The following is a 22,641-nucleotide window of genomic DNA, read 5'->3' on the forward strand; positions in this document are numbered from 1 at the left end:
CCTACCATTAACTCGCCCCCACTGTTAACCCTTGTCCCTAGCGATGACCCTTGGCCCTGCCGGTCCCTCTCGCCCCCACTGTTAACCCTTGTCCCTAGCGATGACCCTTGGCCCTGCCGGTCCCTCTCGCCCTGTTAACCCTTGTCCCTAGCGATGACCCTTGGCCCCGCCGGTCCCTCTCGCCCTGTTAACCCTTGTCCCTAGCGATGACCCTTGGCCCCGCCGGTCCCTCTCGCCCCCACTGTTAACCCTTGTCCCTAGCGATGACCCTTGGCCCTGCCGGTCCCTCTCGCCCCCACTGTTAACCCTTGTCCCTAGCGATGACCCTTGGCCCTGCCGGTCCCTCTCGCCCCCACTGTTAACCCTTGTCCCTAGCGATGACCCTTGGCCCTGCCGGTCCCTCTCGCCCTGTTAACCCTTGTCCCTAGCGATGACCCTTGGCCCCGCCGGTCCCTCTCGCCCCCACTGTTAACCCTTGTCCCTAGCGATGACCCTTGGCCCTGCCGGTCCCTCTCGCCCCCACTGTTAACCCTTGTCCCTAGCGATGACCCTTGGCCCCGCCGGTCCCTCTCGCCCTGTTAACCCTTGTCCCTAGCGATGACCCTTGGCCCTGCCGGTCCCTCTCGCCCTGTTAACCCTTGTCCCTAGCGATGACCCTTGGCCCTGCCGGTCCCTCTCGCCCTGTTAACCCTTGTCCCTAGCGATGACCCTTGGCCCTGCCGGTCCCTCTCGCCCCCACTGTTAACCCTTGTCCCTAGCGATGACCCTTGGCCCCGCCGGTCCCTCTCGCCCTGTTAACCCTTGTCCCTAGCGATGACCCTTGGCCCTGCCGGTCCCTCTCGCCCTGTTAACCCTTGTCCCTAGCGATGACCCTTGGCCCTGCCGGTCCCTCTCGCCCCCACTGTTAACCCTTGTCCCTAGCGATGACCCTTGGCCCCGCCGGTCCCTCTCGCCCTGTTAACCCTTGTCCCTAGCGATGACCCTTGGCCCCGTTAACCCTTGTGCCCCGGGCCGGCCCCGCAGGTTCGACACGGCGGAGAGCGTGGTGATCGTGGCGTCGCAGAAGCGGGCGCTGGGCGGGCGGGAGCTGCAGCTCCCCTCCATGTCGGTCCTCACCTCCAAGACCTCCACGCAGCGCTTCTTCCTCCGCGTCCTGCAGGTCATCATCCAGCTCCGCGACGACACCCGCCGGGCGCACAAGAAAGCCAAGCAGGCCGGCCGCCTGGGTAAGGGGGGGTCCGGCCCCCCGAGAGCGCCCGCGGCCCCCCGCCGCCCCCCGCCGCCCTGACCCCCTGTGCCCCCGCCAGGTGCCGGGGGCCTCGCGGCGGCTGGCAGCATCCAGGCAGCCGTCCGGCAGCTGGAGGCCGAGGCCGACGCCATCATACAAATGGTACGTGAGGGCCAGAGGGCCCGGAGGCGGCAGCAGGCAGACACGGTTAGCACGGCCGCCCTTCCTCCCCACCCTCCTCCTCCTCCTCCTCTTCCTCCTCCTCCTCCGTCTGCTTCGCCAGCCGCCTCCTCCTGCGCTGCCTCCGCTCTCCTCACCCCGTGTGCCCCCAGCCTTCCTCCGTGTCCTGCTCCTTCTCATCCTCATCTTCAGCTCTGTCCTCCTCATCTTCATCTCCATCTTCCTCGTCGTCATGCTCCTTGTTCTCATCTTCATCCTTCTCCTCCTCCTACTCGTCCTCCTCTTCCTCCTCATCCTGCCCCCCGCTACGGCCTTCCTCCGTGTCCTGCTCCTTCTCATCTTCATCTTTGTCCTCATCTTCATCTCTGTCCTCCTCATCTTCATCCTCCTTGTTCTCATCTTCATCCTTCTCCTCCTCCTACTCGCCCTCTCTCCTCCTGCACTCTCTCCTCTTCCTCCTCATCCTCTTCCCCCCATGGCCTTCCTCCCTCTTTATCCCGCTCCTTCTCATCCTCTTACTCATCTTCATCTTTGTCCTCATTTTCCTCCAACTTATCTCCTCTTCCTCATCCCATTCCCCCCACGGTCTTTCCCCTTCTCACCCTCTTCATCCTCCTCATCCTCTTATTTTTCATCCTCATCTTCATCATCCTCCTCCTCCAACTCATCCTCTCTCCTCATCCTCCCCCCACAGCCTTCCTCCCTCTTCACCCTCTTCACCTTCCTCCTCTCCATCTTCATCCTCTTCCTCCTCCGTTCCCTTCCTGCGCTGCCTCTCCTCTTCCTCCCCCCTCCTCATCCTCCCCCACTCTCCCTTCAGTTCCCCCTGCAGCCTTCCTCCCTCTTCACCCCCTTCCTCCTCCTCACCTTCCTCCTCTTCCTCCTCCATTCCCTTCCTGCGCTGCCTCCTCTCTTCCTCCCCGCTCCTCATCCTCCCCCCACAGCCTTCCTTCCTCTTCCCCACCCTCACCGCCTTCACCCCCTGCTCCTCCCTCCTCCTCTTCTTCATCCCCTGTCCTGCACTTCGCTGCTTTTCCTCCTCCTCCTCCTCCTCCCCGCGGCTCCCAGTCCCCCTCCCCAAAGCTGCCGGAGCACCGGGGCCCCCCCCCCGAGCTCCCCAGCGCTGGGGGGGCCAGAAGGGGGGCTGGGGTCCCTCGGGGGGGCCCGGCCCCCTAAACCCCTCCCCGTCCCCCCGCAGTCGGAGGCCGGGCAGGCGGACGGCGCTCCCCGTCGCGACGAATCGCCCATGGACGTGGACCAGCCCTCGCCCGCCCCGCAGGACGCCCCTTCCGTGGGTGAGAAAACGCCTCCCAGTTCCAACCAGTTCCAACCAGTTCCAACCAGTTCACCCTTCCCAAATCAGGCGGGGGGGGGCGCAGCGCTCTCCCCCTGCCCCAGTTTGTCCCAGTAAGGGATCCCGGTTCACGGAGGGGCGAGCCCGCCGCGCCCCGGGCTCGTCCTGCTGCGGGGCGGTCCCGGTAGCGCCCCAGCTGGTTTATACTGGTGGAGAGGGTGGGGGGTAACTGGGAATTGGGGGGGGTCCTGACCGTGTCCCCGCCGCAGGCTCGGAGGGTTCGCAGGGCGGGGAGCGGGACGAACGCCCCCCCGAGCTGCCGCTGCTGAGCGAGCAGCTCTGCCTGGACGAGCTCTGGGACATGCTGGGCGAGTGCCTGAAGGAGCTGGAGGAGTCCCACGACCAGCACGCCGTCCTCGGTGGGTGCCCCAGGGGCTGCGGGGGGCCCCCTCATTTCAGGGGGTCCCCGAGACCCCCCAGGATGTCCCCAAACCCCCCAGGGGATCCCCAGGACCCCCAAGGTGTCCCTCACGCCCAGCATCCCTTCCCAACCCTGCAGCCTCAGGGTGCCCCCTGCGTTTTTGGGGTCCCCCCTGTCATTTTAGGGGGTCCCCGAGACCCTGAGGATGTCTCCAAGACCCCCAAGGTGTCCCCAAGACCCCCAAGGTGTCAGTCATGCCCAGCATCGCGTCCCAAGCGGGGCGACGTCCCTGCTGGGTGCCCCCTGCATTTTTGGGGTCCCCCCTGTCATTTTAGGGGGTCCCCAAGACCCCTCGGGTGTCCCCAGCACTGGGGCTCAGCCCCATCCAGCCTGGCGGTGCCCCCCACGTTTTTGGGGTCCCCTCCAACACCCCATACATCCCCCCCTCAGTGCTTACAGACTCCCTGTGATTTTAGGGGGTCCCCTTGTTAATTTTAGGGGTCCCCTGTTAATTTAGGGGCTCCCAAGCCCCCCAAGGTGTCCCTAAGCCCCCCGGGTGTCCCCAGCACCGGGGCTCAGCCCCATCCAGCCTCAGGGTGCCCCCCCCCGACCCCCGCTTTTCCTGCCCGCAGTGCTGCAGCCGGCGGTGGAAGCGTTCTTCCTGGTGCACGCCACGGAGCGGGAGAGCAAGCCGCCGGTGCGGGACACGCGGGAGAGCCAGCTGGCCCACATCAAGGACGAGCCCCCCCCGCTGTCGCCCGCCCCCCTCACCCCCGCCACCCCCCTCCTCCCTCGACCCCTTCTTCTCCCGCGAGCCCTCCTCCATGCACATCTCGGCCAGCCTGCCCCCCGACACCCAGAAATTCCTCCGCTTCGCCGGTGAGGGGGGGTGGGGGGGATCTGGGGGGAGCCTGGGGCTTGGGGAGGGGGCTTTGGGGGGAGCCGGGGGCTTTGGGGGGATCTGGGGGGAGCCTGGGGCTTTGGGAGGGGGCTTTGGGGGGAGCCTGGGGCTTTGGGAGGGGGCTTTGGGGGTATCTGGGGGGAGCCTGGGGCTTGGGGAGGGGGCTTTGGGGGGAGCCTGGGGCTTGGGGAGGGATTTGGAGGGAGCATGGGGCTTTGGGGGGATTTGGGGGGAGCCTGGGGTTTTGGGGGGATCTGGGGGGAGCCTGGGGCTTTGGGAGGGGGCTTTGAGGGTATCTGGGGGGAGCATGGGGCTCGAGGAGGGGGCTTTGGGGGGAGCCTGGGGCTTTGGGAGGGATTTGGAGGGAGCATGGGGCTTTGGGGGGATTTGGGGGGAGCCTGGGGTTTTGGGGGGATCTGGGGGGAGCCTGGGGCTTTGGGAGGGGGCTTTGAGGGTATCTGGGGGGAGCATGGGGCTCGAGGAGGGGGCTTTGGGGGGAGCCTGGGGCTTTGGGAGGGATTTGGAGGGAGCATGGGGCTTTGGGGGGATTTGGGGGGAGCCTGGGGTTTTGGGGGGATCTGGGGGGAGCCTGGGGCTTTGGGAGGGGGCTTTGGGGGGAGCCTGGGGCTTTGGGAGGGGGCTCTGGGGGCCTTGGGGGGAGCGTGGGTCTTTGGGAGGGGGTTTTGGGGGGATTTTGGGGGAGCCTGGGGCTTTGGGAGGGGGTTTTGGGGGGAAGCTGGGGCTGTAGGAAGGAGTTTTGGGGAGCCTGGGGCTTTGGGAGGGGGTTTGGGGGGACCGTGGGGTTTTGGGAGGGGGCTTTGGGCGGTGTGTGGGGCTTTGGGAGAGGGTTCTGGGGGGGCTCAGCAGGGAGCTTGGGGTTTTGGGGGGCTCACCCTGGAGCTTTGGGGGGCCGGGGGGGGGGTTGGGGGCGTTCCTCAAGGGGCTTGGGGCCGCGGGCAGGATTTGGGGTGCGGGTTTGTGTTTGACGGGGGACGCATTTGGGGCGCCCAGGCCCTGCAGAGAGGAGGGGGCTTGAACCGCACCCCCCCAGCAGTTCTAGATCGGGGCCGGGGGGGTCCCTAAATGCCGGGGGGGGGTCCCTAAATGCCGGGGGGGCCCCCCAAACCCTCTCCCCCTTGGCAGAGACCCACCGGACGGTGCTGAACCAGATCCTGCGTCAGTCCACCACCCACCTGGCCGACGGGCCCTTCGCCGTCCTCGTCGACTACATCCGCGTCCTCGACTTCGACGTCAAGCGCAAGTACGCGGGCGGCTGCGGGGTGGGGGGGGGCTTAATTTGGGAGCAGGGGGCCCCCCCTAAGCCCCTGACACCCCCTTTTTGCGCACACCCCCCCCCCAGGTATTTCCGACAGGAGCTGGAGCGGCTGGACGAGGGGCTGCGGAAGGAGGACATGGCTGTCCACGTCCGCCGCGACCACGTCTTCGAGGATTCCTACCGCGAGCTGCACCGCAAATCCCCCGAGGAGATGAAGAACCGCCTGTGAGACCCCCCCAGAGCCCCCCAAATCCCCTCAGAGCCCCCCCAACCCCAACCCCGGTGTCCTCGTCCCCGCACCCCGGGCTGGGGACACGGGGAAGGGACCGGGGTGGCGTTTTAGGGTGGCGTCGGGGAGATCCCCCAGCGGGTTGGGGGTCTGGGGGGGGTCAGGGGTGGGTTTTGGGGTCCCCCCAGGACAGGGTTAGGGGTTTGGGGGGCCCCAGGGGTGGGTTTGGGGTTGTGTGAGATCCCACGGATCAGGTTTTGGGGTGCGTGGGGGTGCCCCAGGGCTGTGTTTAGGGGTTTGGGGGGGCCAGGAGTAGATCTAGAGTTACGTGAAGGCCTTGGGTCCCTCAACACCCCCAAAACCGCCCCCCGCCTCCAAAACACCCCAGGCCTGCTAAAACACCCCCCAGCCCCACCAAACCCCCTGAACACCCCCCAAAACCACCCCCCAGCCCTTCTGAAACACCCCCAGGCCCCCCAAAACCACCCCAGCTCCCCCCCCAAAAAAACCAGGCTCCTGAAAACACCCCGCAGCCCCTCTGAAACACCCCCGGCCTGCTAAAACACCCCCCAGCCCCCCAAAACACCCCACAGGCCTGCTGAAACATCCCCCAGCCCCCCCAAAACCCCCTAAACACCCCCAAAACCACCACCACCCCCCTCCAAAACACCCCCGGCCTGCTAAAACACCCCCCAGCCCCCCAAAACACCCCCAGGCCTGCTAAAACACCCCCAGCCCCTCCAAAACACCCCCAGTCCCCCCAAAACCCCCTAAACACCCCCAAAATCACCCACTCCCCCCTCCAAAACACCCCCAGGCCTGCTAAAGCACCCCCCAGCCCCCCAAAACACCCCCAGGCTCCCAAAACCACCCCCCAGCCCTTCCAAAACACCCCCAGGCCTGCTAAAACACCCCCCAGGCCCCGCAAAACCACCCCCAGCTCCCCCCCAGAAAAGCCCCAGGCTCCTGAAAACACCCCCTGGCCCCTCTGAAACACCCCCAGGCGTGCTGAAACACCCCCCAGCCCCCCAAAACCCCCTAAACACCCCCAAAACACCCCCAGGCCTGCTAAAATATCTCCCAGCCTCCCCAAAACCCCCTAAACACCCCCAAAAACACCCCCCCGCCCCTCCAAAACACCCCCAGACCCTCAAAACCCCCTCAACAGCCCCAAAACCACCCCCCCGCCACTCCAAAACATCCCCCAGCCCCACCAAACCCCCTGAACACCCCCCAAAACCACCCCCCAGGCCCCCCAAAACGCCCTAAACACCCCCAAAAACACCCCCCAGCCCCCCCAAAACACCCCCAGGCCTGCTAAAACGCCCCCCAGCCCCCCAAAACACCCCCAGGCCTGCTAAAACATCCCCCAGCCTCCCCAAAACCCCCTAAACACCCCCAAAACCACTCCCCCGCCCCTCCAAAACACCTCCAGGCTTGCTAAAATATCCCCCAGCCTCCCCAAAACCACCCCCCCGCCCCTCCAAAACACCCCCAGACCCTCAAAACCCCCTAAAAACCCCCCCGCCCCTCCAAAACATCCCCCAGCCCCACCAAACCCCCTGAACACCCCCCAAAACCACACCCTAGCCCCTCTGAAACACCCCCAGGCCTGCTAAAACACCCCCCAGGCCCCCCAAAATGCCCTAAACACCCCCAAAACCACCCCCCAAGCACCCCCCGACCCCCCCGCTGTGTCTTTGCCCCCCAGGTACATCGTGTTCGAGGGCGAGGAGGGGCAGGACGCGGGGGGCCTGCTGCGCGAGTGGTACATGATCATCTCGCGGGAGATGTTCAACCCCATGTACGCCCTGTTCCGCACCTCGCCGGGTGACCGCGTCACCTACACCATCAACCCCTCGTCCCACTGCAACCCCAACCACCTCAGCTACTTCAAGTTCGTGGGGCGCATCGTGGCCAAGGCCGTCTACGACAACCGTCTCCTCGAGTGTTATTTCACCCGTTCCTTCTACAAGCACATCCTGGGCAAGTCCGTCCGGTAAGAGGCGGGGGGTAGCCTAGGGTGGTGAACCCCCTTTTTGGGGTGTTGAACCCCCTCACAGGGTGGTGAACCCCCTTTTTGGGGTGTTAAACCCCCTTTGTGAGGTGTTGAACCACCCGCATGAGGTGTCAGACCTCTTGGTGAGGTGTTGAAGCCCCTTTTTGGGGTGGTGAACCCCCTCATGGGGTGGTGAACCCCCTTTTTGCGGTGTTAAACCCCCTTTGTGAGGTGTTGAACCACCCCCATGAGGTGTCAGACCTCTTGGTGAGGTGTTGCACCCCCTTTTTGGGGTGTTGAGCTCTCTTTTCTAAGTGTTGAACCCCCTTTTTGGGGACCTGAACCCCCTTTTTGGGGTGTTGAACCTCCCAGTGGGGTGGTGAACCCCCTCACAGGGTTGTGAACCCCCTCATAGGGTGTTAAACCCCCTTGGTGGGGTGTGGAATGCCCCTCATATGGTGTTGAACCCCCTTTTTGGGGTGTTGAACCTCCCAGTGGGGTGGTGAACCCCCTCACAGGGTGTTAAACCACCTTTTTGGGGTGTTGAGCTCCCTTTTTGGGGTCCTGAAGACCCTTTTTAAGGTCCTGAACCTCCTTTTTGGGGTGTTGAGGCCCCTTTTTGACAGCCTGAACCCCCTTTTTGGGGTGTTGACCTCCCTTTTTGGCTCCTGAACTCCCTTTTTGGGGTCCTGAAGCCCCTTTTTGGGGTGTTAAGCTCCCTTTTCTAAGTGTTGGACACCCTTTTTGGGGTCCTGAAGCCCCTTTTTGAGGTTCTGAACCCCCTTTTTGGGGTGTTTTGAAGCCCCTTTTTGTGGTCCTGAAGCTCCATTTTGGGCTGTTGGAGCCCCTTTTTGAGGTCCTAAAGCACCTTTTGGGGGTGTTGGAGCCCCTTTTGGGGGTGTTGAAGCCTCTTTTTGAGGTCCTGAACCCCCTTTTTGGGGTCGTGAAGCCCTTTTTTGGGGTGTTGGAGCCCCTTTTGGGGGTTTTGAGCTCCCTTTTTGGGGTGTTGGAGCCCCTTTTGGGGTGTTGAGCTCCCCTTTTGGAGGTGTTGGAGCTCCTTTTGGGGTGTTGGAGCCCCTTTTGGGGTGTTGAGCTCCCCTTTTTGGGGTGTTGGAGCCCCTTTTGGGGGTGTTGGGGCCCCTTTTGGGGTGTTGAGCTCCCCTTTTGGGGGTGTTGGAGCCCCTTTTGGGGTGTTGGAGCGTTGAGCTCCCCTTTTGGGGGTGTTGGAGCCCCTTTTGGGGGTGTTGGAGCCCCTTTTGGGGTGTTGAGCTCCCCTTTTTGGGGTGTTGGAGCCCCTTTTTGGGGTGTTGGAGCCCCTTTTGGGGTGTTGGAGCTCCTTTTTTGGCTGTTGGAGCCCCTTTTGGGGTGTTGGAGCCCCTTTTGGGGTGTTGAGCTCCCCTTTTTGGGGTGTTGGAGCCCCTTTTTGGGGTGTTGGAGCCCCTTTTGGGGTGTTGGAGCTCCTTTTTTGGCTGTTGGAGCTCCTTTTTTGGGTGTTGGAGCCCCTTTTGGAGGTGTTGGAGCTCCTTTTTTGGCTGTTGGAGCCCCTTCTGGGGTGTTGGAGCTCCTTTTGGGGGTGTTGAAGCCCCTTTTGGGGTGTTGGAGCTCCTTTTTTGGCTGTTGGAGCCCCTTTTGGGGTGTTGGAGCCCCTTTTGGGGTGTTGAGCTCCCCTTTTTGGGGTGTTGGAGCCCCTTTTTGGGGTGTTGAAGCCCCTTTTGGGGTGTTGGAGCTCCTTTTTTTGGCTGTTGGAGCCCCTTTTTGGGGTGTTGGGGCCCCTTTTGGGGTGTTGAGCTCCCCTTTTGGGGTGTTGAGCTCCCCTTTTTGGGGTGTTGGAGCCCCTTTTTGGGGTGTTGAAGCCCCTTTTGGGGTGTTGGAGCTCCTTTTTTGGCTGTTGGAGCCCCTTTTTGGGGTGTTGAAGCCCCTTTTGGGGTGTTGAGCTCCCCTTTTTGGGGTGTTGGAGCCCTTTTTTGGGGTGTTGGGGCCCCTTTTGGGGTGTTGAGCTCCCCTTTTTGGGGTGTTGGAGCCCTTTTTTGGGGTGTTGGGGCCCCTTTTGGGGTGTTGAGCTCCCCTTTTGGGGTGTTGGAGCCCCTTTTGGGGTGTAGAGCCCCCCTCTTGGGGTCCTGGAGCCCCTTTTGGGGCGCTGACCCCCCGACCCGCGGCGCAGGTACACGGACATGGAGAGCGAGGATTACCACTTCTACCAGGGCCTGGTCTACCTGCTGGAGAACGACGTCTCCACCCTGGGCTACGACCTCACCTTCAGCACCGAGGTGCGTGTCACCCCCCGGGCACCCCCCAGGGACACGGGGACCCCCCAGGGACATGGGGATCCCCCCCAGGGACACAGGGACCCCCCGAAAAGAAGGTGGCGGGGTGCCCCCCGCACCCTACATCTCCCTACGGTTGTCCCAGCTCCTGGGGAAGGGTTCTTCTGCTCTGGGGGTGGCCCCCGCTCTGTCCCCGGGGTGGCCCCCCTGGGTCCCTGGGGGTCCCCAAGTCCCAGGGGTGTCCCCTGGGGGTGTCCCCTCTGTCCCATGGGTGTCCCCCCTGCTCTGGGGGTGTCCCCTATGTCCCTGGGGGTGTCCCCAAGTCCCAGGGGTGTTCCCCCTGCTCTGGGGGTGTCCCCTGTGTCCCTGGGTGTGTCCCAAAGTCCCAGGGGTGTCCTCTGTGTCCCATGGGTGTTCCCAAGTCCCAGGGGTGTCCCCCCCTGCTTTGGGGGTGTCCCCAAGTCCCATGGGTGTCCCCAAGTCCCAGGGGTGTCCCCCTTGCTTTGGGGGTGTCCCCCCTGCTTTGGGGGTGTCCCCTGTATCCCATGGGTGTCCCCAAGTCCCAGGGGTGTCCCCCTTGCTTTGGGGGTGTCCCCCCTGCTTTGGGGGTGTCCCCTGTATCCCATGGGTGTCCCCAAGTCCCAGGGGTGTCCCGCTTGCTTTGGGGGTGTCCCCAAGTCCCATGGGTATCCCCGGTCCCCCGGGGTGTCCCCCCTGCTTTGGGGGTGTCCCCAAGTCCCAGGGGTGTCCCCCTTGCTTTGGGGGTGTCCCCCCTGCTTTGGGGGTGTCCCCTGTATCCCATGGGTGTCCCCAAGTCCCAGGGGTGTCCCCCTTGCTTTGGGGGTGTCCCCAAGTCCCATGGGTGTCCCCGGTCCCCCGGGGGTGTCCCCCCTGCTTTGGGGGTGTCCCCAGTCCCCCAGGGGTGTCCCCGCTCTCCCTCGGTGACACCCCGCCCCCCAGGTGCAGGAGTTTGGGGTGTGCGAGGTGCGGGACCTGAAGCCCAACGGGGCCAACGTGCTGGTGACGGAGGAGAACAAGAAGGAGTACGTGCACCTCGTCTGCCAGATGCGCATGACCGGTGAGCGCCGGCGGGGTCGGGGGGCCGCGGGGGGGTCCCCAGCACCCCCTGAGCCTTAATCCCTGCGTCTGTTCCCCCCCCAAATCCCGCAGGCGCCATCCGGAAGCAGCTGGCCGCCTTTCTGGAGGGTTTCTACGAGATCATCCCCAAACGCCTCATCTCCATCTTCACGGAGCAGGAGTTGGAGCTCCTCATCTCGGGGCTGCCCACCATCGACATCGACGACCTCAAGGCCAACACCGAGTACCACAAATACCAGGGCAACTCCATCCAGGTGGGGGGGTTAAGGAAAAAAAAAAAAAACCCAAAAAGACATCGTTTGGGGGTTTTCTGGGGGGCTGACGGTCGCGTCCTACCCCAGATCCAGTGGTTCTGGCGAGCGTTGAGGTCCTTCGACCAAGCGGACCGGGCCAAGTTCCTGCAGTTCGTGACGGGGACGTCCAAGGTGCCACTGCAGGGTTTCGCCGCCCTGGAAGGGATGAACGGCATCCAGAAATTCCAGATCCACCGCGACGACCGCTCCACCGACCGCCTGCCCTCCGCCCACACCTGGTACGGGGACACGCGGGGATGTGGGGCGGGGGGAGGGAGGCGAGGGGCAGGGGTGGCGTGGGGACGGGGACGTGGGGCGCGCGGGAGAGGCGGCACTGGGGGGACAGGGACGCAAGGGGAGGTTGTGGGGACAGGGGGACGCACAGGGACACACGGACACAGAGGCGAGGTGGCACTGGGGGACATGGGGACGGGGACAGGGGGACACACGGGGACGTGGGGACACAGGCGAGGTGGCACTGGGGGACATGGGGATGGGGACAGGGACGCGAGGGGAGGTGACTGGGGTGGGATGGGGACGCACAGGGACATGAGGGGATGTCACAGGTGGGATGGGGACAGGGGGATGCACAGGGACATGGGGACACAGGCGAGGTGGCACTGGGGGACATGGGGATGGGGACATGAGGGGAGGTGACTGGGGTGGGATGGGGACACAGAGGCGAGGTGGCACTGGGGGACATGGGGATGAGGACACGAGGGGAGGTGACTGGGGTGAGATGGGGACAGGGGGACACACAGGGACATGGGGACACAGGCGAGGTGGCACTGGGGGACATGGGGATGGGGACATGAGGGGATGTCACAGGTGGGATGGGGACAGGGGGATGCACAGGGACATGGGGACACAGGCGAGGTGGCACCGGGGGACATGGGGATGAGGACATGAGGGGAGGTGACTGGGGTGGGATGGGGACACAGAGGCGAGGTGGCACCGGGGGGACAGGGACAGGGACACGAGGGGAGGTGACTGGGGTGAGATGGGGACAGGGGGACACACGGGGACATGGGGACACAGGTGAGGTGGCACTGGGGGACATGGGGATGGGGACATGAGGGGATGTCACAGGTGGGATGGAGACAGGGGGATGCACAGGGACATGGGGACACAGGCGAGGTGGCACTGGGGGACATGGGGACAGGGACAGGGACACGAGGGGAGGTGACTGGGGTGGGATGGGGACGCACAGGGACATGAGGGGATGTCACAGGTGGGATGGGGACAGGGACGGACACACAGGGACATGGGGACACAGGCGAGGTGGCACTGGGGGACATGGGGATGGGGACATGAGGGGAGGTGACTGGGGTGGGATGGGGACAGGGGGACACACGGGGACATGGGGACACAGGCGAGGTGGCACTGGGGGACATGGGGACAGGGACACAAGGGGAGGTCACTGGAGTGGGATGGGGACACACAGCACAGGGACATGGGGACACGTGGGTGAGATGGCACTGGGGAACTTGGGGACAGGGACAGGGACACAAGGGCAGGACGGGGACATGGGGACACAGGTGAGGTGGCACCGGAGGGACGTGGGGACAGGGACACAAGGGCAGGATGGGGACACGGGGACACACAGGCGAGGTGGCACCGGGGGACACAGGGACAGGGACACGAGGGGAGGTCATGGGTGGGATGGGGACGGGGGACACAAAAGGGACACGGGGATGCACAGGCGAGGTGGCACTGGGGGACAGGGGGACACAGGGACGCACAGGTGAGGCGGCACCGGGGGACATGGGGACAGGGGACATGGGGACGGGGGACACGGGGATGCACAGGTGAGGTGGCGACAGGGGACATGGGGACGGGGACATGGGGAAGCACAGGCGGGGTGGCACCGGGGGACATGGGGATGGGGGACAGGGGACATGGGGATGCACAGGTGACGTGGCACTGGGGTGACACAGGGATGGGGGACGGGGGACACGGGGACGCACAGGTGACGTGGCACTGGGGGATATGGGGATGGGGGACACGGGGATGCACAGGCGAGGTGACACCGGGGGACACGGGGATGGGGGACGGGGGACACGGGGACGGGGGACACGGGGACGCATGGGCGAGGCGGCACTGGGGGGACATGGGGATGGGGGACATGGGGACGCACAGGTGAGGTGGCACCAGGGGGACACAGGGACGGGGGACACGGGGACGCACAGGCGAGGTGGTGACGGGGGGCACGGGGACGGGGGACACGGGGACGCACAGGCGAGGTGGTGACAGGGGGCACGGGGACGGGGGACACGGGGACGCACAGGCGAGGTGGCACCGGGGGACACGGGGACGTGGGGCACGGGGACGCACAGGTGAGGTGGCGACAGGGGGCACGGGGACGGGGGACACGGGGGACGCACAGGCGAGGTGGCGACGGGGGACATGGGGACGTGGGGCACGGGGACGCACAGGCGAGGTGGTGACGGGGGGCACAGGGACGGGGGACACGGGACGCACAGGCGAGGTGGTGACGGGGGGCACGGGGACGGGGGACACGGGGGGACGCACAGGGCGAGGTGGCGACGGGGGGCACGGGGACGGGGGACACGGGGACGCACAGGCGAGGTGGCAGCGGGGAGACGCAGGGTGACGGCGAGGCCGGCCGCGACGGCGGGGCGAGGGGACCGCTCGGGGGGGGTGTGACGCCCCGCCGCGACGCCCCCGCGCGTGTCCCCCCCTCCTCCCTCCCCAGCTTCAACCAGCTGGACCTGCCGGCGTACGAGAGCTACGAGAAGCTGCGGCACATGCTGCTGCTGGCCATCCAGGAGTGCTCCGAGGGCTTCGGGCTGGCGTAGCGGGGGCTCCCCCCCCGCCGCGGGCGGGCGCGCCGCGCGCCGCAGGAGCTCTATAAATATATATATATATTTTTCGGTTTCATTGGCTTTTTTTTGTTGTTTTGTTCCGGGGTTTTCTTTCCGCCCCCCACCCCCGGTTTGGTTTATTTTTTTTCCTCTGTTGAAGGGCGGGGGAGTTCCCCCCCCCCCCCCCCCCCCCCCGCAGTGGGGTTTTGGGGGGGACAGGGATGGGGTGGGGGGGCACAGGGATGGTGAGGGGGGGGAGGACCCCCCCCAAATTATATATAAGAGCTTTGCCCCCCCCACCCCGAAAATTGAGAGAAAAAGTTCAAAAAAAAAAAAAAAGGAATAAAAAAAAGTGCACTCTTGGTAAGGGCAGTCCCGGTCGTTTTTTGGGGGGCGGGGTCTGGCAGCCGCCATCTTGGGCGTGGCGGTGGCAGGGGGCGGCCGCCATCTTGGCGTGGGGTGGGACCCACGCGCGGGGTGTTGCGGCCGCCATCTTGGGCGTGGCGGCCATCTTGAGTGTGCGCGCTGCCCTGCGTTCGCCATGTTGGCGCGGCGGCCATCTTGAGCGTGGCGTTTAAAAAGCGTCTCTGCGCTGCGTCCGCCATGCTGTGTGTGGCAGCACCGAGGCACGGTCGGCCATCTTGGGTAGGCGGCACCCCGCGGCGGCCATCTTGTGTGTGGTAAGGCGCGGCGGGGGGGGGGGGTCTCGTAGAGGCGGCGCCATCTTGGGCGTGGCGCTGGGAGCCGTGGCGGCCATCTTGGGTGCTGAAAAGGCGGTGCTTCAATAGCAGCGGGCGGAAGTGACGTGGCAGCGTGGCGGAAGGGAGCACCGGCGGCGTGAACCCAGCCATGACCCGCTCCCGTGAGTCCCGGGGGGCGGACCGGGGCGGGGTTTTGGGGGTGCCGGGGGGTTTGGGGACCCCCGCCCTTCACTCTGCCCCTCTCGCAGGGCGACAGGTGGAGGCTGCCCGGAGGAAGCGGGTCCAGGTGAGCCCCGGCACGGGGGTGGGGGGTTCCTGGGCCCCCCAAACCCGGGGGAGGGGGGTAGCGGCGCCCCGGTTTTGGGGTGCCAGCCCCCCCCCCCCCATATCTGGTGTGTGTCCCCACAGGGAAAGGCGCACAAAGGAGCTGGGGGTGCCGCAGCTGGGCCGCTTCGCCACGCACATCCAGCAGCAGAATGAAAACAAACAGAAAAGGGTAACAAAAAAATAAATGACAATAAGGGGAGGGTTTGGGGGTGCCCCCCCCCCCAGCCCCCCAAGGTTTTGAACCCCCCCTCAGGCAGCAGAGGCCCGGCGACGGCGGGAGGAGGCCCGGGAGATGGCGGTGGGACGGCGGCGGAGCCTGGCCGGGCTGCAGCACGACGCCCTGCGGCGGCAGCGGGAGTTCGAGAGCAAGGTGGGATCTTGGGGTACCCCTCTTTTTGGGGGGGGGGGGGGCTTCAAAGATAGCGGGGCGTCCGTCCCCCCCGCCTCGTAACGTGGGGTGTCACGCAGGAGGCGGCGGTGAGCCAGCCCGACGCGCAAGAAGAGGCCTCGCTGCGGCAGTACGGGCGGGAGCTGCGCAAGGTGAGTGCCCGGGGGAGGGGGTTGGGGGGGTTTTGGGGGGGTCTGCCCCCACCCTGAACCCCCCTTTTTGTCAGGTGCTGGCAGCGTCCGACGTGGTCCTGGAGGTGCTGGACGCCCGCGACCCCCAGGGCTGCCGCAGCCCGCAGCTGGAGGCCGCCGTCCGGCAGGCCGGGCACCGCCAGCGCCTGGTGCTCGTCCTCAATAAGATCGGTACAGGGGTAGGGGGGAGATTTGGGGGGGTCTGGGGGTCCCCGCTTTCTGCAGGTGATGCGGACGCACCCCTTTTTGTCTCTTTTTTGTGTCTTGTCCCCCTCCAGACCTGGTGCCGCGGCGGGACGTGGGTGGCGGCGTGGCTGAAGTACCTGCGAGGCGAGTTCCCCACCGTCGCCTTCAAGGCATGCACGCAGCAGCAGAGCCGCAACCTGGTGGGGGTCCCTGGAAAGAAAAGGGGGGGCTACAGGGGTGGTGGGGATGGCAGGGACCCCCCCTCACCCCGCTGAACCCCCCGCAGAAGAGCAGAGCGGCTGTCGGCAGCGACGGCCCCCGAGGAGGTCCTGGCCGGGGGGGCTTGCGTAGGTGCCGACTGTTTGCTCCGCGTCCTGGCCCAACTACAGCCGCTCCGGGGAGGTGAAAACGACCATCACCGTGGGCGTCGTGGGTGAGCGGGGGGTCTGCAAGGGCGGGGGGGGCATTTTGGGGGTCCCCCCGGTGACCGCAGCACCCCTTTAGGGTACCCCAACGTGGGGAAGAGCAGCCTCATCAACAGCCTGAAACGCAGCCGGGCCTGCAACGTGGGGGCCACGCCGGGGTCACCAGGTAAGCCCGCCCCCGGGGGAGGAGCTTGCACTGACCCCTCCCATGAATGGGAGGGGCTTGTGAAGCCCCGCCCTGTGACCCTGCCCCTGTAGGTGCCTGCAGTCGGTGCAGCTGGACAAACACATCCAGCTGTTGGACTGTCCCGGCGTCGTCATGGAGACGGGGGCCCCCCCCGCCGCCGCCCCCCTGAGGGGAGCCCTGGCCCCCCAGCGCCTGCGGGACCCCCTGAGCCCCGCCGCCGCCATCCTGCGCCGCTGCCCCCCCGAACAGGTGGGTGGGGACCCCCCCGGGGGGCTCAGGCCGGCTGCCATGGCGACCAGGGGTGTCTGGGGACATCCCCTTGGCGTAGACCCTGTTGTCATGGGGACTAGGGGAGTCTGGGGAGAGACATCAATACCCCCCTTGGGGACACAGGCCTGTCACCATGGCAACCAGGGGTGTCTGGGGACCCGCCTTGGGGACACAGGGCTGTTACCACGGCAACCAGGGGTGTCTGGGACCCCCCCCCCCCCCCTTGGGGTCAACCCTGTCACCATGGTGACCAGGGGTGTCTGGGGACCCCCCTGGGGACAGAGGCCTGTTACTTATGGCAACCAGGGGTGTCTGGGGATCCCGCCTGGGGACAGAGGCCTGTTACCATGGTGACCCAGGGGTGCCTGGGGACACCCCTTGGGGACACATGGCTGTTACCATGGCAACCAGGGCTGTCTGGGGACACCCCTTGGGGACACACGGCTGTTACCATGGCAACCAGGGGTGTCCAGGTACCCCCTCTTGGGGTCAACCCTGTCGCCATGGCAACTAGGGGTGTCTGGGGAACCTCCCCTGGGGGGGGGGGGCTCAGGCCTGTCGCCATGGCGACCAGGGGTGTCCGGGGACCCCCGCTTGGGGTAGTCCTTGTTGCCATGGTGACTAGGGGTGTCGGGGAACCCCCCTTTGGGGACACAGGCCTGTTACCATGGTGATTAGGGGTGTCTGGGGACCCCCTTGGGGACTCAGGCCTGTCGCCATGGCAACCAGGGGTGTCCGGGGACCCCCCTTGGGGTAGACCCTGTCACCGTGGCAACAGGGAGTTGGGTTTGCAGTGCGGGGGGACACACAGCACCCCCTTTGGCATTCCCACCCCCGTTCTGGCCCCAAAGCAGGGAGCCAAAGAGAGGGGTGGGTGCTGTGGGGGTGACAGCAGCCCAGAAGAGGGTGACGAGACCCCGTGTGTGCCCCCCAACCCCGTGTTTGTGTCCCCCCACAGCTGAGCGAGCTTTACGGGGTCCCCCCCTGCGCTGACCCCCTGCAATTCCTGTCCCACCTGGCCCGGCGACAGGGCCGGCTCCGTCCCGGGGGGCTGCCGGACCCCCACGCCGCCGCCGTGGCCCTGCTGCGCGACTGGACCAGGTGGGGGGGGGACGACACGCTTTTGGGGGGGCTGGTGGGGTCTCCCCACTCTGACTCCCTTTTTGGGGGGCTTAGAGGGGTCTCCCCACTCCTTTCACCCCATTTTTGAGGGGTGCTGGAGTCTCTCTCTCCCCACTCCCTTGACCCCCTTTTTGGGGGGGGGGGGGTCTCCCCACTCTCTGACCCCCTTTTTTGGGGAGCTTAGGGGGACCTCCCCCACACCCTGACCCCCTTTTTGGGGGCTTAGAGGGGTCTCCCCATTCCTTTGACCTGCTTTTTGAGGGGTGCTGGGGGTCTCTCCCCACTCCCTTGACCCCATTTTTTGGGGGGGTTTCCCCACTCTCTGGCCCCCTTTTTGAGGGGTGCTGGGGTCTCTCCCCACTTCCTTGACCCCCTTTTTCGGGGGGGGGGGTCCCCACTCTCTGACCCCCTTTTTGGAGAGCTTAGAGGGGTCTCCCCACACTCTGCCCCCCTTTTTGGGGGGCTTAGAGTGTTCTCCCCACTCCTTTGGCCCCCTTTTTGAGGGATGCTGGGGTCTCTCCCCACTCCCTTGACCCCCTTTTTTTGGGGGGGGGGTTCCCCACACCCTGCCCCCCTTTTTGCCCCACAGCGGGAAGATCTCCTACTACACCCACCCCCCCCGAAACGCGGGGGGTAACAGCTGGAGGCCCAGATCCTGACGACGCTGGGGCCGGCGTTCGACTTGGAGGCGCTGGAGAGGGGCAAACGCCGAGGCACTGGCGGTGAGAAGTGGGGGATCCCCCCCCCTCTTTGCACCCTGGGGTGACCCCCCCGAAAGCTCACCCGGTCCCCCCGCAGCTGTACCAGCGACGGTGACGGGCATCGGGCTGTCGCCGTGCATCCCCGAGGCGGAAGAAGAGGAGGAGAAATCCGGCGGGGAGGAAGAAACAGCCATGGAGGATGACAACGGCAACCTGGAGGTGCGGAAGACATTGGGGGTTTGTCGAGGGGTGGGGTTTTTTGGCAGGGGGGGTGTGATGGGTTTATCTTTGATCTCTCCCCAGCTCGGCGCGGTGACGGTGGAGCTGAAGCCCCGGGTGAAGACGGGGGGTGGTGGGGAGGGGCCCGCGCCCGTGCCCCCGTTTGGAGGAGGTGGCTGCCCTCCACCCGCTGCTACAAGGCCAGGGGCTGCGGGCCGCCAGCAAACGGAGGAAAAAGCTGCAAAAAAGAGCAGGTGAGCAAAGGCACCCCCCTTTTCCCCACCTCCCAAAATGCCCCTGAACCCCTCAAAATGCCCCTGAACCCCCCAAAACCTCCCTGAACCCCCCCAAAATCCTCCTGATCCCCCCCAAACTGAGCCTGTCCCCTTCCTGCAGAGAAAATCGCCACAAAGCTTTCGGCGACGCTGGAGGCGGCCATGCAGTTCTGAGGACGAGGCATCTGCAGCAGGGTTTTTGGTTTTTAAAGTGAGAAATGGTTAAAAAAAAAAAAAAAAGCCCTTTTGAAATCAAAGCATGGCCGGAATGGGGGTGCGTCTGGGAGGTGCAGTTTTGGGGGGCGGGAGGGTCCCTTGACCAGGAGAGTGGATTGTGGAGGCTTGAGGGGGGGCCCCCAAATCCCCATGGAGGTTTGGGGGGGCTCACCCCATCTCACCGTTAGAACAGGGATGTAAGACCCCCCTCCCAGTCTGGGGAGACCCTATTTTTCCAGCTGACTCAGCAGAAGCAGCGCTCAGTTCCCCGGGGGGCGGGGGGGGGGGGGCTTGGTAAAGCCCAAAATTGGGATCAAGGGGGTCTCAGCTGGAGGGGGCAGGCAGCGGGGGTGCACCCCCATTATTTAGGGTACCCCATTTCCACCTCCTAGCTTTTCCCATTCCCAAATGACACCAAACGAGCCCCCCCCAACCCTGCAGAGCACCCCAGAAGCCACCCTGGACATCCACCTGTTGCACCCTGGGGTCCCACCGCTCCCCAGAACCCTCTTACACCCCCAAAAGGAACGGCATCACCTGCTGCGTGCCCCCCGGGCTGCCCCTTACCCCTCAGGGCGGCCTCTCCTCCTTGGGGTTGCGGGGTGCAGGGTCCCCCTCGCACCCGCGGGCCAGGCTGAGGGGTGGCCGCGGGCCATGAGCTGCCCTCGGCCGCCATTTTGCGGCCTCACCCTGCACCTGAGGGAGGGGCTCTGGGGGCACAGGGCAACGCAGCGGCTTGAAGTACCCTTGTCGAGGGGAGGGGGGGGGGACACGGGGCATTTTGGGTGCTCTGAGCGGGTTTTTAACTTGGTTTTAACGGTGGAAAGGAGGTGGCGCGGCTCTTGGGCGCCATTTTGTCGCCCTGAGGGGAAAAGGGGGGGGGGGGTTGCGCGCAGCGCTTTTCCCGCCTTTTTTTTTGCCGCCGGGGGTGGGGGGGGGGCGCGAGGCTCGCGTCGCGGCCGCCGGCCCGCACGTGCGAAGGGGCGGAGCGAGCGCGGCCGCTCAGCCAATCGCAGCGCGAAGAGGGGGCGGTGGGTGGGATGAGGGCGGCGCTCCGGCCAATAGGAGGCGGGGGCTGGCGGGTGTGGGCGGGGCCGCGTGCGGGCGCATGCGCAAAGCGGCGGGGGGGGGGCAGAGAGGGCGCGCAGGCGCGGCGGCGGTAACGGCCGTAACGGCGGCGGTGCCGGGGCTGTAGCGGGGTCCGTGGGGGGCTGCGGCCTGGGCGAGGGGCGGGGAGCGGGGCGGGGACGCGGGGCACGGCGGCGGGGACGGCCTCGTCGCAGCTTCAGCCCGCCCGGAGCTTCTTTTCCCCTCAGAGCGGCCCCGAGGGATGTCCCAGAGGAAGCGCAGCAGGGGGCCGGGCTTCTCGCAGGTAAAGGGCTGCCTGCTCCTTCCCTCCCCGCCCCGGGCGCGGGGTCTCCCCCCGCAGCAGCATCTCCCAGGTCCTTCCCCGCAGGGGGACGATGGGGATGAGGATTTCAGCCTGAGCCAGACGCCGACGCACAGCCAGGTGCAGAGGAACCTGGAGAGGCGCTCCCAGGACCAAGTGAATCAGAAGGTGGGGCGAGGCGATCCCCTCCCCTCCCTTTCCTGCTGCGATGTGTCTTAGCGGGCATGGCGGTGTTGGCTTGACGATGGGAATGATGGTCTTAGAGGCCCTTTCCAACCTTAATGATTCCTAGGTTTTACTTTCATTATAAATGATCCAGCCACCAAGTCAGGAGGCGTGGGGTTGCTGCTCTCCCCTTGATTGGTTTAGTGGTGGGCGTGGTGATGTTAGCTTAATGGTTGGACTGGGTGATCTTAAAGGTGTTTTCCAACCTAAACGATTCGATGATTCTGTTATCACCCACCTGCCGGCCTTCCCCCCTTTTTCCCTCCACAGGTGAGCGAGCTGGTTCAGTTCCTGCTTGTGAAAGACCAGAAGAAGATCCCCATCAAGAGGGCGGGTGAGTTTAGGGGAGCCCCCTCTCAAAGCTTTGAGACCCCCAAGACCTTACTGCCTTTGAGGACCTCAGGCACCTGCGTTCCCTCGACGATTCCCTCCCCTCTCCCCGCAGATATCCTGAAGAGAGTCATCCGGGAATACAGAGATGTGTACTCAGAGATTGTCAACCGGGCGGGCCAGACCCTGCAGCAGGTGGGGAGGGAACATGGGGGGGCGTAGGGGGGGTTTGCCAAGGGGGAGACCCCCTGCTAGATTAACCCTTGGCCTCTCGCAGGTATTTGGGCTGCAGCTGGTGGAGATCGACACCAGGCACCACATCTACATCCTCACCAGCAACCTGCCCCGCGCCGAGGGGGAGAACCTGCGCCGGTGAGGGGACCCCTGGGTGATTTTGGGGGGGGACAGACCCCAGCGGAGCGTCCCCCGCCACTGCTCGCGTGGGTGACACGGCTCTCCGCCTACCGCAGGGACAACCAGACGGCCAAGCTGGGGCTCCTCATCGTCATCCTCAGCTTCATCTTCATGAAGGGCAACTCGGCCAAAGACGGTGAGCCCCCCCCCTGCCAAAACCCTGCTCCCCCTGTACCCCACTTCCCCTTTGTGCCCTCCACACCGACACCCCTTTTTCCAGGCGCTGTGTGGGAATTCCTCCGCCGGCTCCGGCTGCAACCAGGGTAGGATACGGGGGGACAGCAACACGTAATGGGGGGGGGGGGGGGGACAGGGCTCGTTGCTGCCGCACCTCGTTAACCCCGCCGCCCTCAGGGAGCGACACGAGGTCTTCGGGGACGTCAAGAAGCTGGTGACGGAGGAGTTTGTGCGGCAGAAGTGAGTCTGAGGCTGGGTTTGGGGGGGTTTCGGGGGGGTGTCCCCTCTTTTTGGACCCTGGGGAGTCGTGTGTGTCCCCGGTGTGCACAGAGCAGCCCCGGCGCCAGCCTCGGCCGGGCTGTTTATACCGCACCGCAGAGAAAGTTAAAACAAAAAACCTGCAGCCCCCGCGCCCGGCGACTCGAGGGGTCCGTCGTGGGGCCGGGGAGCGCCGGACAACCCCCCCGGGGTCCCCCAAAATGCGCTGGGGTTGTGTGGGGGGGTCACCACACGCCTGTGCCCCCCCTGCCTTTTGCAGGTACCTGGAGATCACCCCCATCCCCCTGACGGACCCCCCTGAATTCAAGTACCAGTGGGGGCCGCGGGCGGCCAAGGAGACCTCCAAGAGGGACGTGCTGCGCTTCGTGGCGAAGGTGAGGCCGTATTGGGGGGTGGCCCTGGGTTTTGGGGGGCCCCAGGGCTCGATTTGACACCCACCCCCCTTTTTTTCCTTCCCCCCCATGCCCCCCCAGATCCAAGGGAAGGACCCCACGTTCTGGATGAGCCAGTACAAAGAAGCCGAGGCCACCCCCTGAGCCCCCCAACCCTGGGATATCTCCCCCCCCAAAATAAAGGTGCCCTTTTGGGGTGCAGCCCCACAATCTCCATG

The 22,641-nt window shown here is 65.5% G+C and overlaps 3 protein-coding genes across 3 annotated transcripts; all 3 read left to right on the forward strand.

Annotated features, from left to right (window-relative positions):
- The first annotated feature begins 976 nt into the window (after positions 1 to 976).
- On the forward strand, positions 977 to 14,002 carry HUWE1 (HECT, UBA and WWE domain containing E3 ubiquitin protein ligase 1). The gene is given in 14 exon segments (XM_075724751.1): positions 977 to 1,226; positions 1,308 to 1,390; positions 2,607 to 2,703; positions 2,972 to 3,121; positions 3,756 to 3,904; positions 3,906 to 4,002; positions 5,168 to 5,285; positions 5,385 to 5,525; positions 7,241 to 7,528; positions 9,690 to 9,795; positions 10,753 to 10,870; positions 10,963 to 11,144; positions 11,232 to 11,422; positions 13,900 to 14,002. Coding segments are annotated over 14 exon segments (2,073 nt in total).
- A 609-nt stretch (positions 14,003 to 14,611) lies between these two features.
- Positions 14,612 to 19,226, forward strand: GNL3L (G protein nucleolar 3 like). The gene is given in 18 exon segments (XM_075724753.1): positions 14,612 to 14,616; positions 15,118 to 15,205; positions 15,290 to 15,406; positions 15,505 to 15,576; positions 15,651 to 15,786; positions 15,894 to 15,916; positions 15,918 to 16,007; positions 16,098 to 16,181; positions 16,183 to 16,234; positions 16,306 to 16,384; positions 16,458 to 16,662; positions 17,642 to 17,784; positions 18,395 to 18,432; positions 18,435 to 18,527; positions 18,604 to 18,725; positions 18,810 to 18,882; positions 18,885 to 18,979; positions 19,122 to 19,226. Coding segments are annotated over 18 exon segments (1,620 nt in total).
- A 1,299-nt stretch (positions 19,227 to 20,525) lies between these two features.
- Positions 20,526 to 22,567, forward strand: LOC142595918 (non-structural maintenance of chromosomes element 3 homolog). Its single transcript, XM_075724786.1, has 11 exons — positions 20,526 to 20,588; positions 20,673 to 20,726; positions 20,757 to 20,774; positions 21,102 to 21,165; positions 21,277 to 21,356; positions 21,439 to 21,533; positions 21,632 to 21,711; positions 21,796 to 21,838; positions 21,930 to 21,992; positions 22,291 to 22,405; positions 22,505 to 22,567. Exons 1-11 carry the CDS (start codon positions 20,547 to 20,549, stop codon positions 22,565 to 22,567), a joined length of 717 nt encoding a protein of 238 aa, XP_075580901.1. The 5' UTR covers positions 20,526 to 20,546.
- The last annotated feature ends 74 nt before the right edge of the window (positions 22,568 to 22,641 follow it).

Source organism: Pelecanus crispus, chromosome 24 (genome assembly GCF_030463565.1).
Source record: "Pelecanus crispus isolate bPelCri1 chromosome 24, bPelCri1.pri, whole genome shotgun sequence".
NCBI lineage: Eukaryota > Metazoa > Chordata > Aves > Pelecaniformes > Pelecanidae > Pelecanus > Pelecanus crispus.

Coding starts and splice junctions, on each gene's coding strand:
- LOC142595918 (XM_075724786.1), top strand. CDS start 20,547: ATGTCCCAGAGGAAGCGCAGCAGGGGGCCGGGCTTCTCGCAG. Junction 20,589..20,672: donor GGGGGCCGGGCTTCTCGCAG/GTAAAGGGCTGC, acceptor CCTTCCCCGCAG/GGGGACGATGGGGATGAGGA. Junction 21,839..21,929: donor CGGCTCCGGCTGCAACCAGG/GTAGGATACGGG, acceptor CGCCGCCCTCAG/GGAGCGACACGAGGTCTTCG.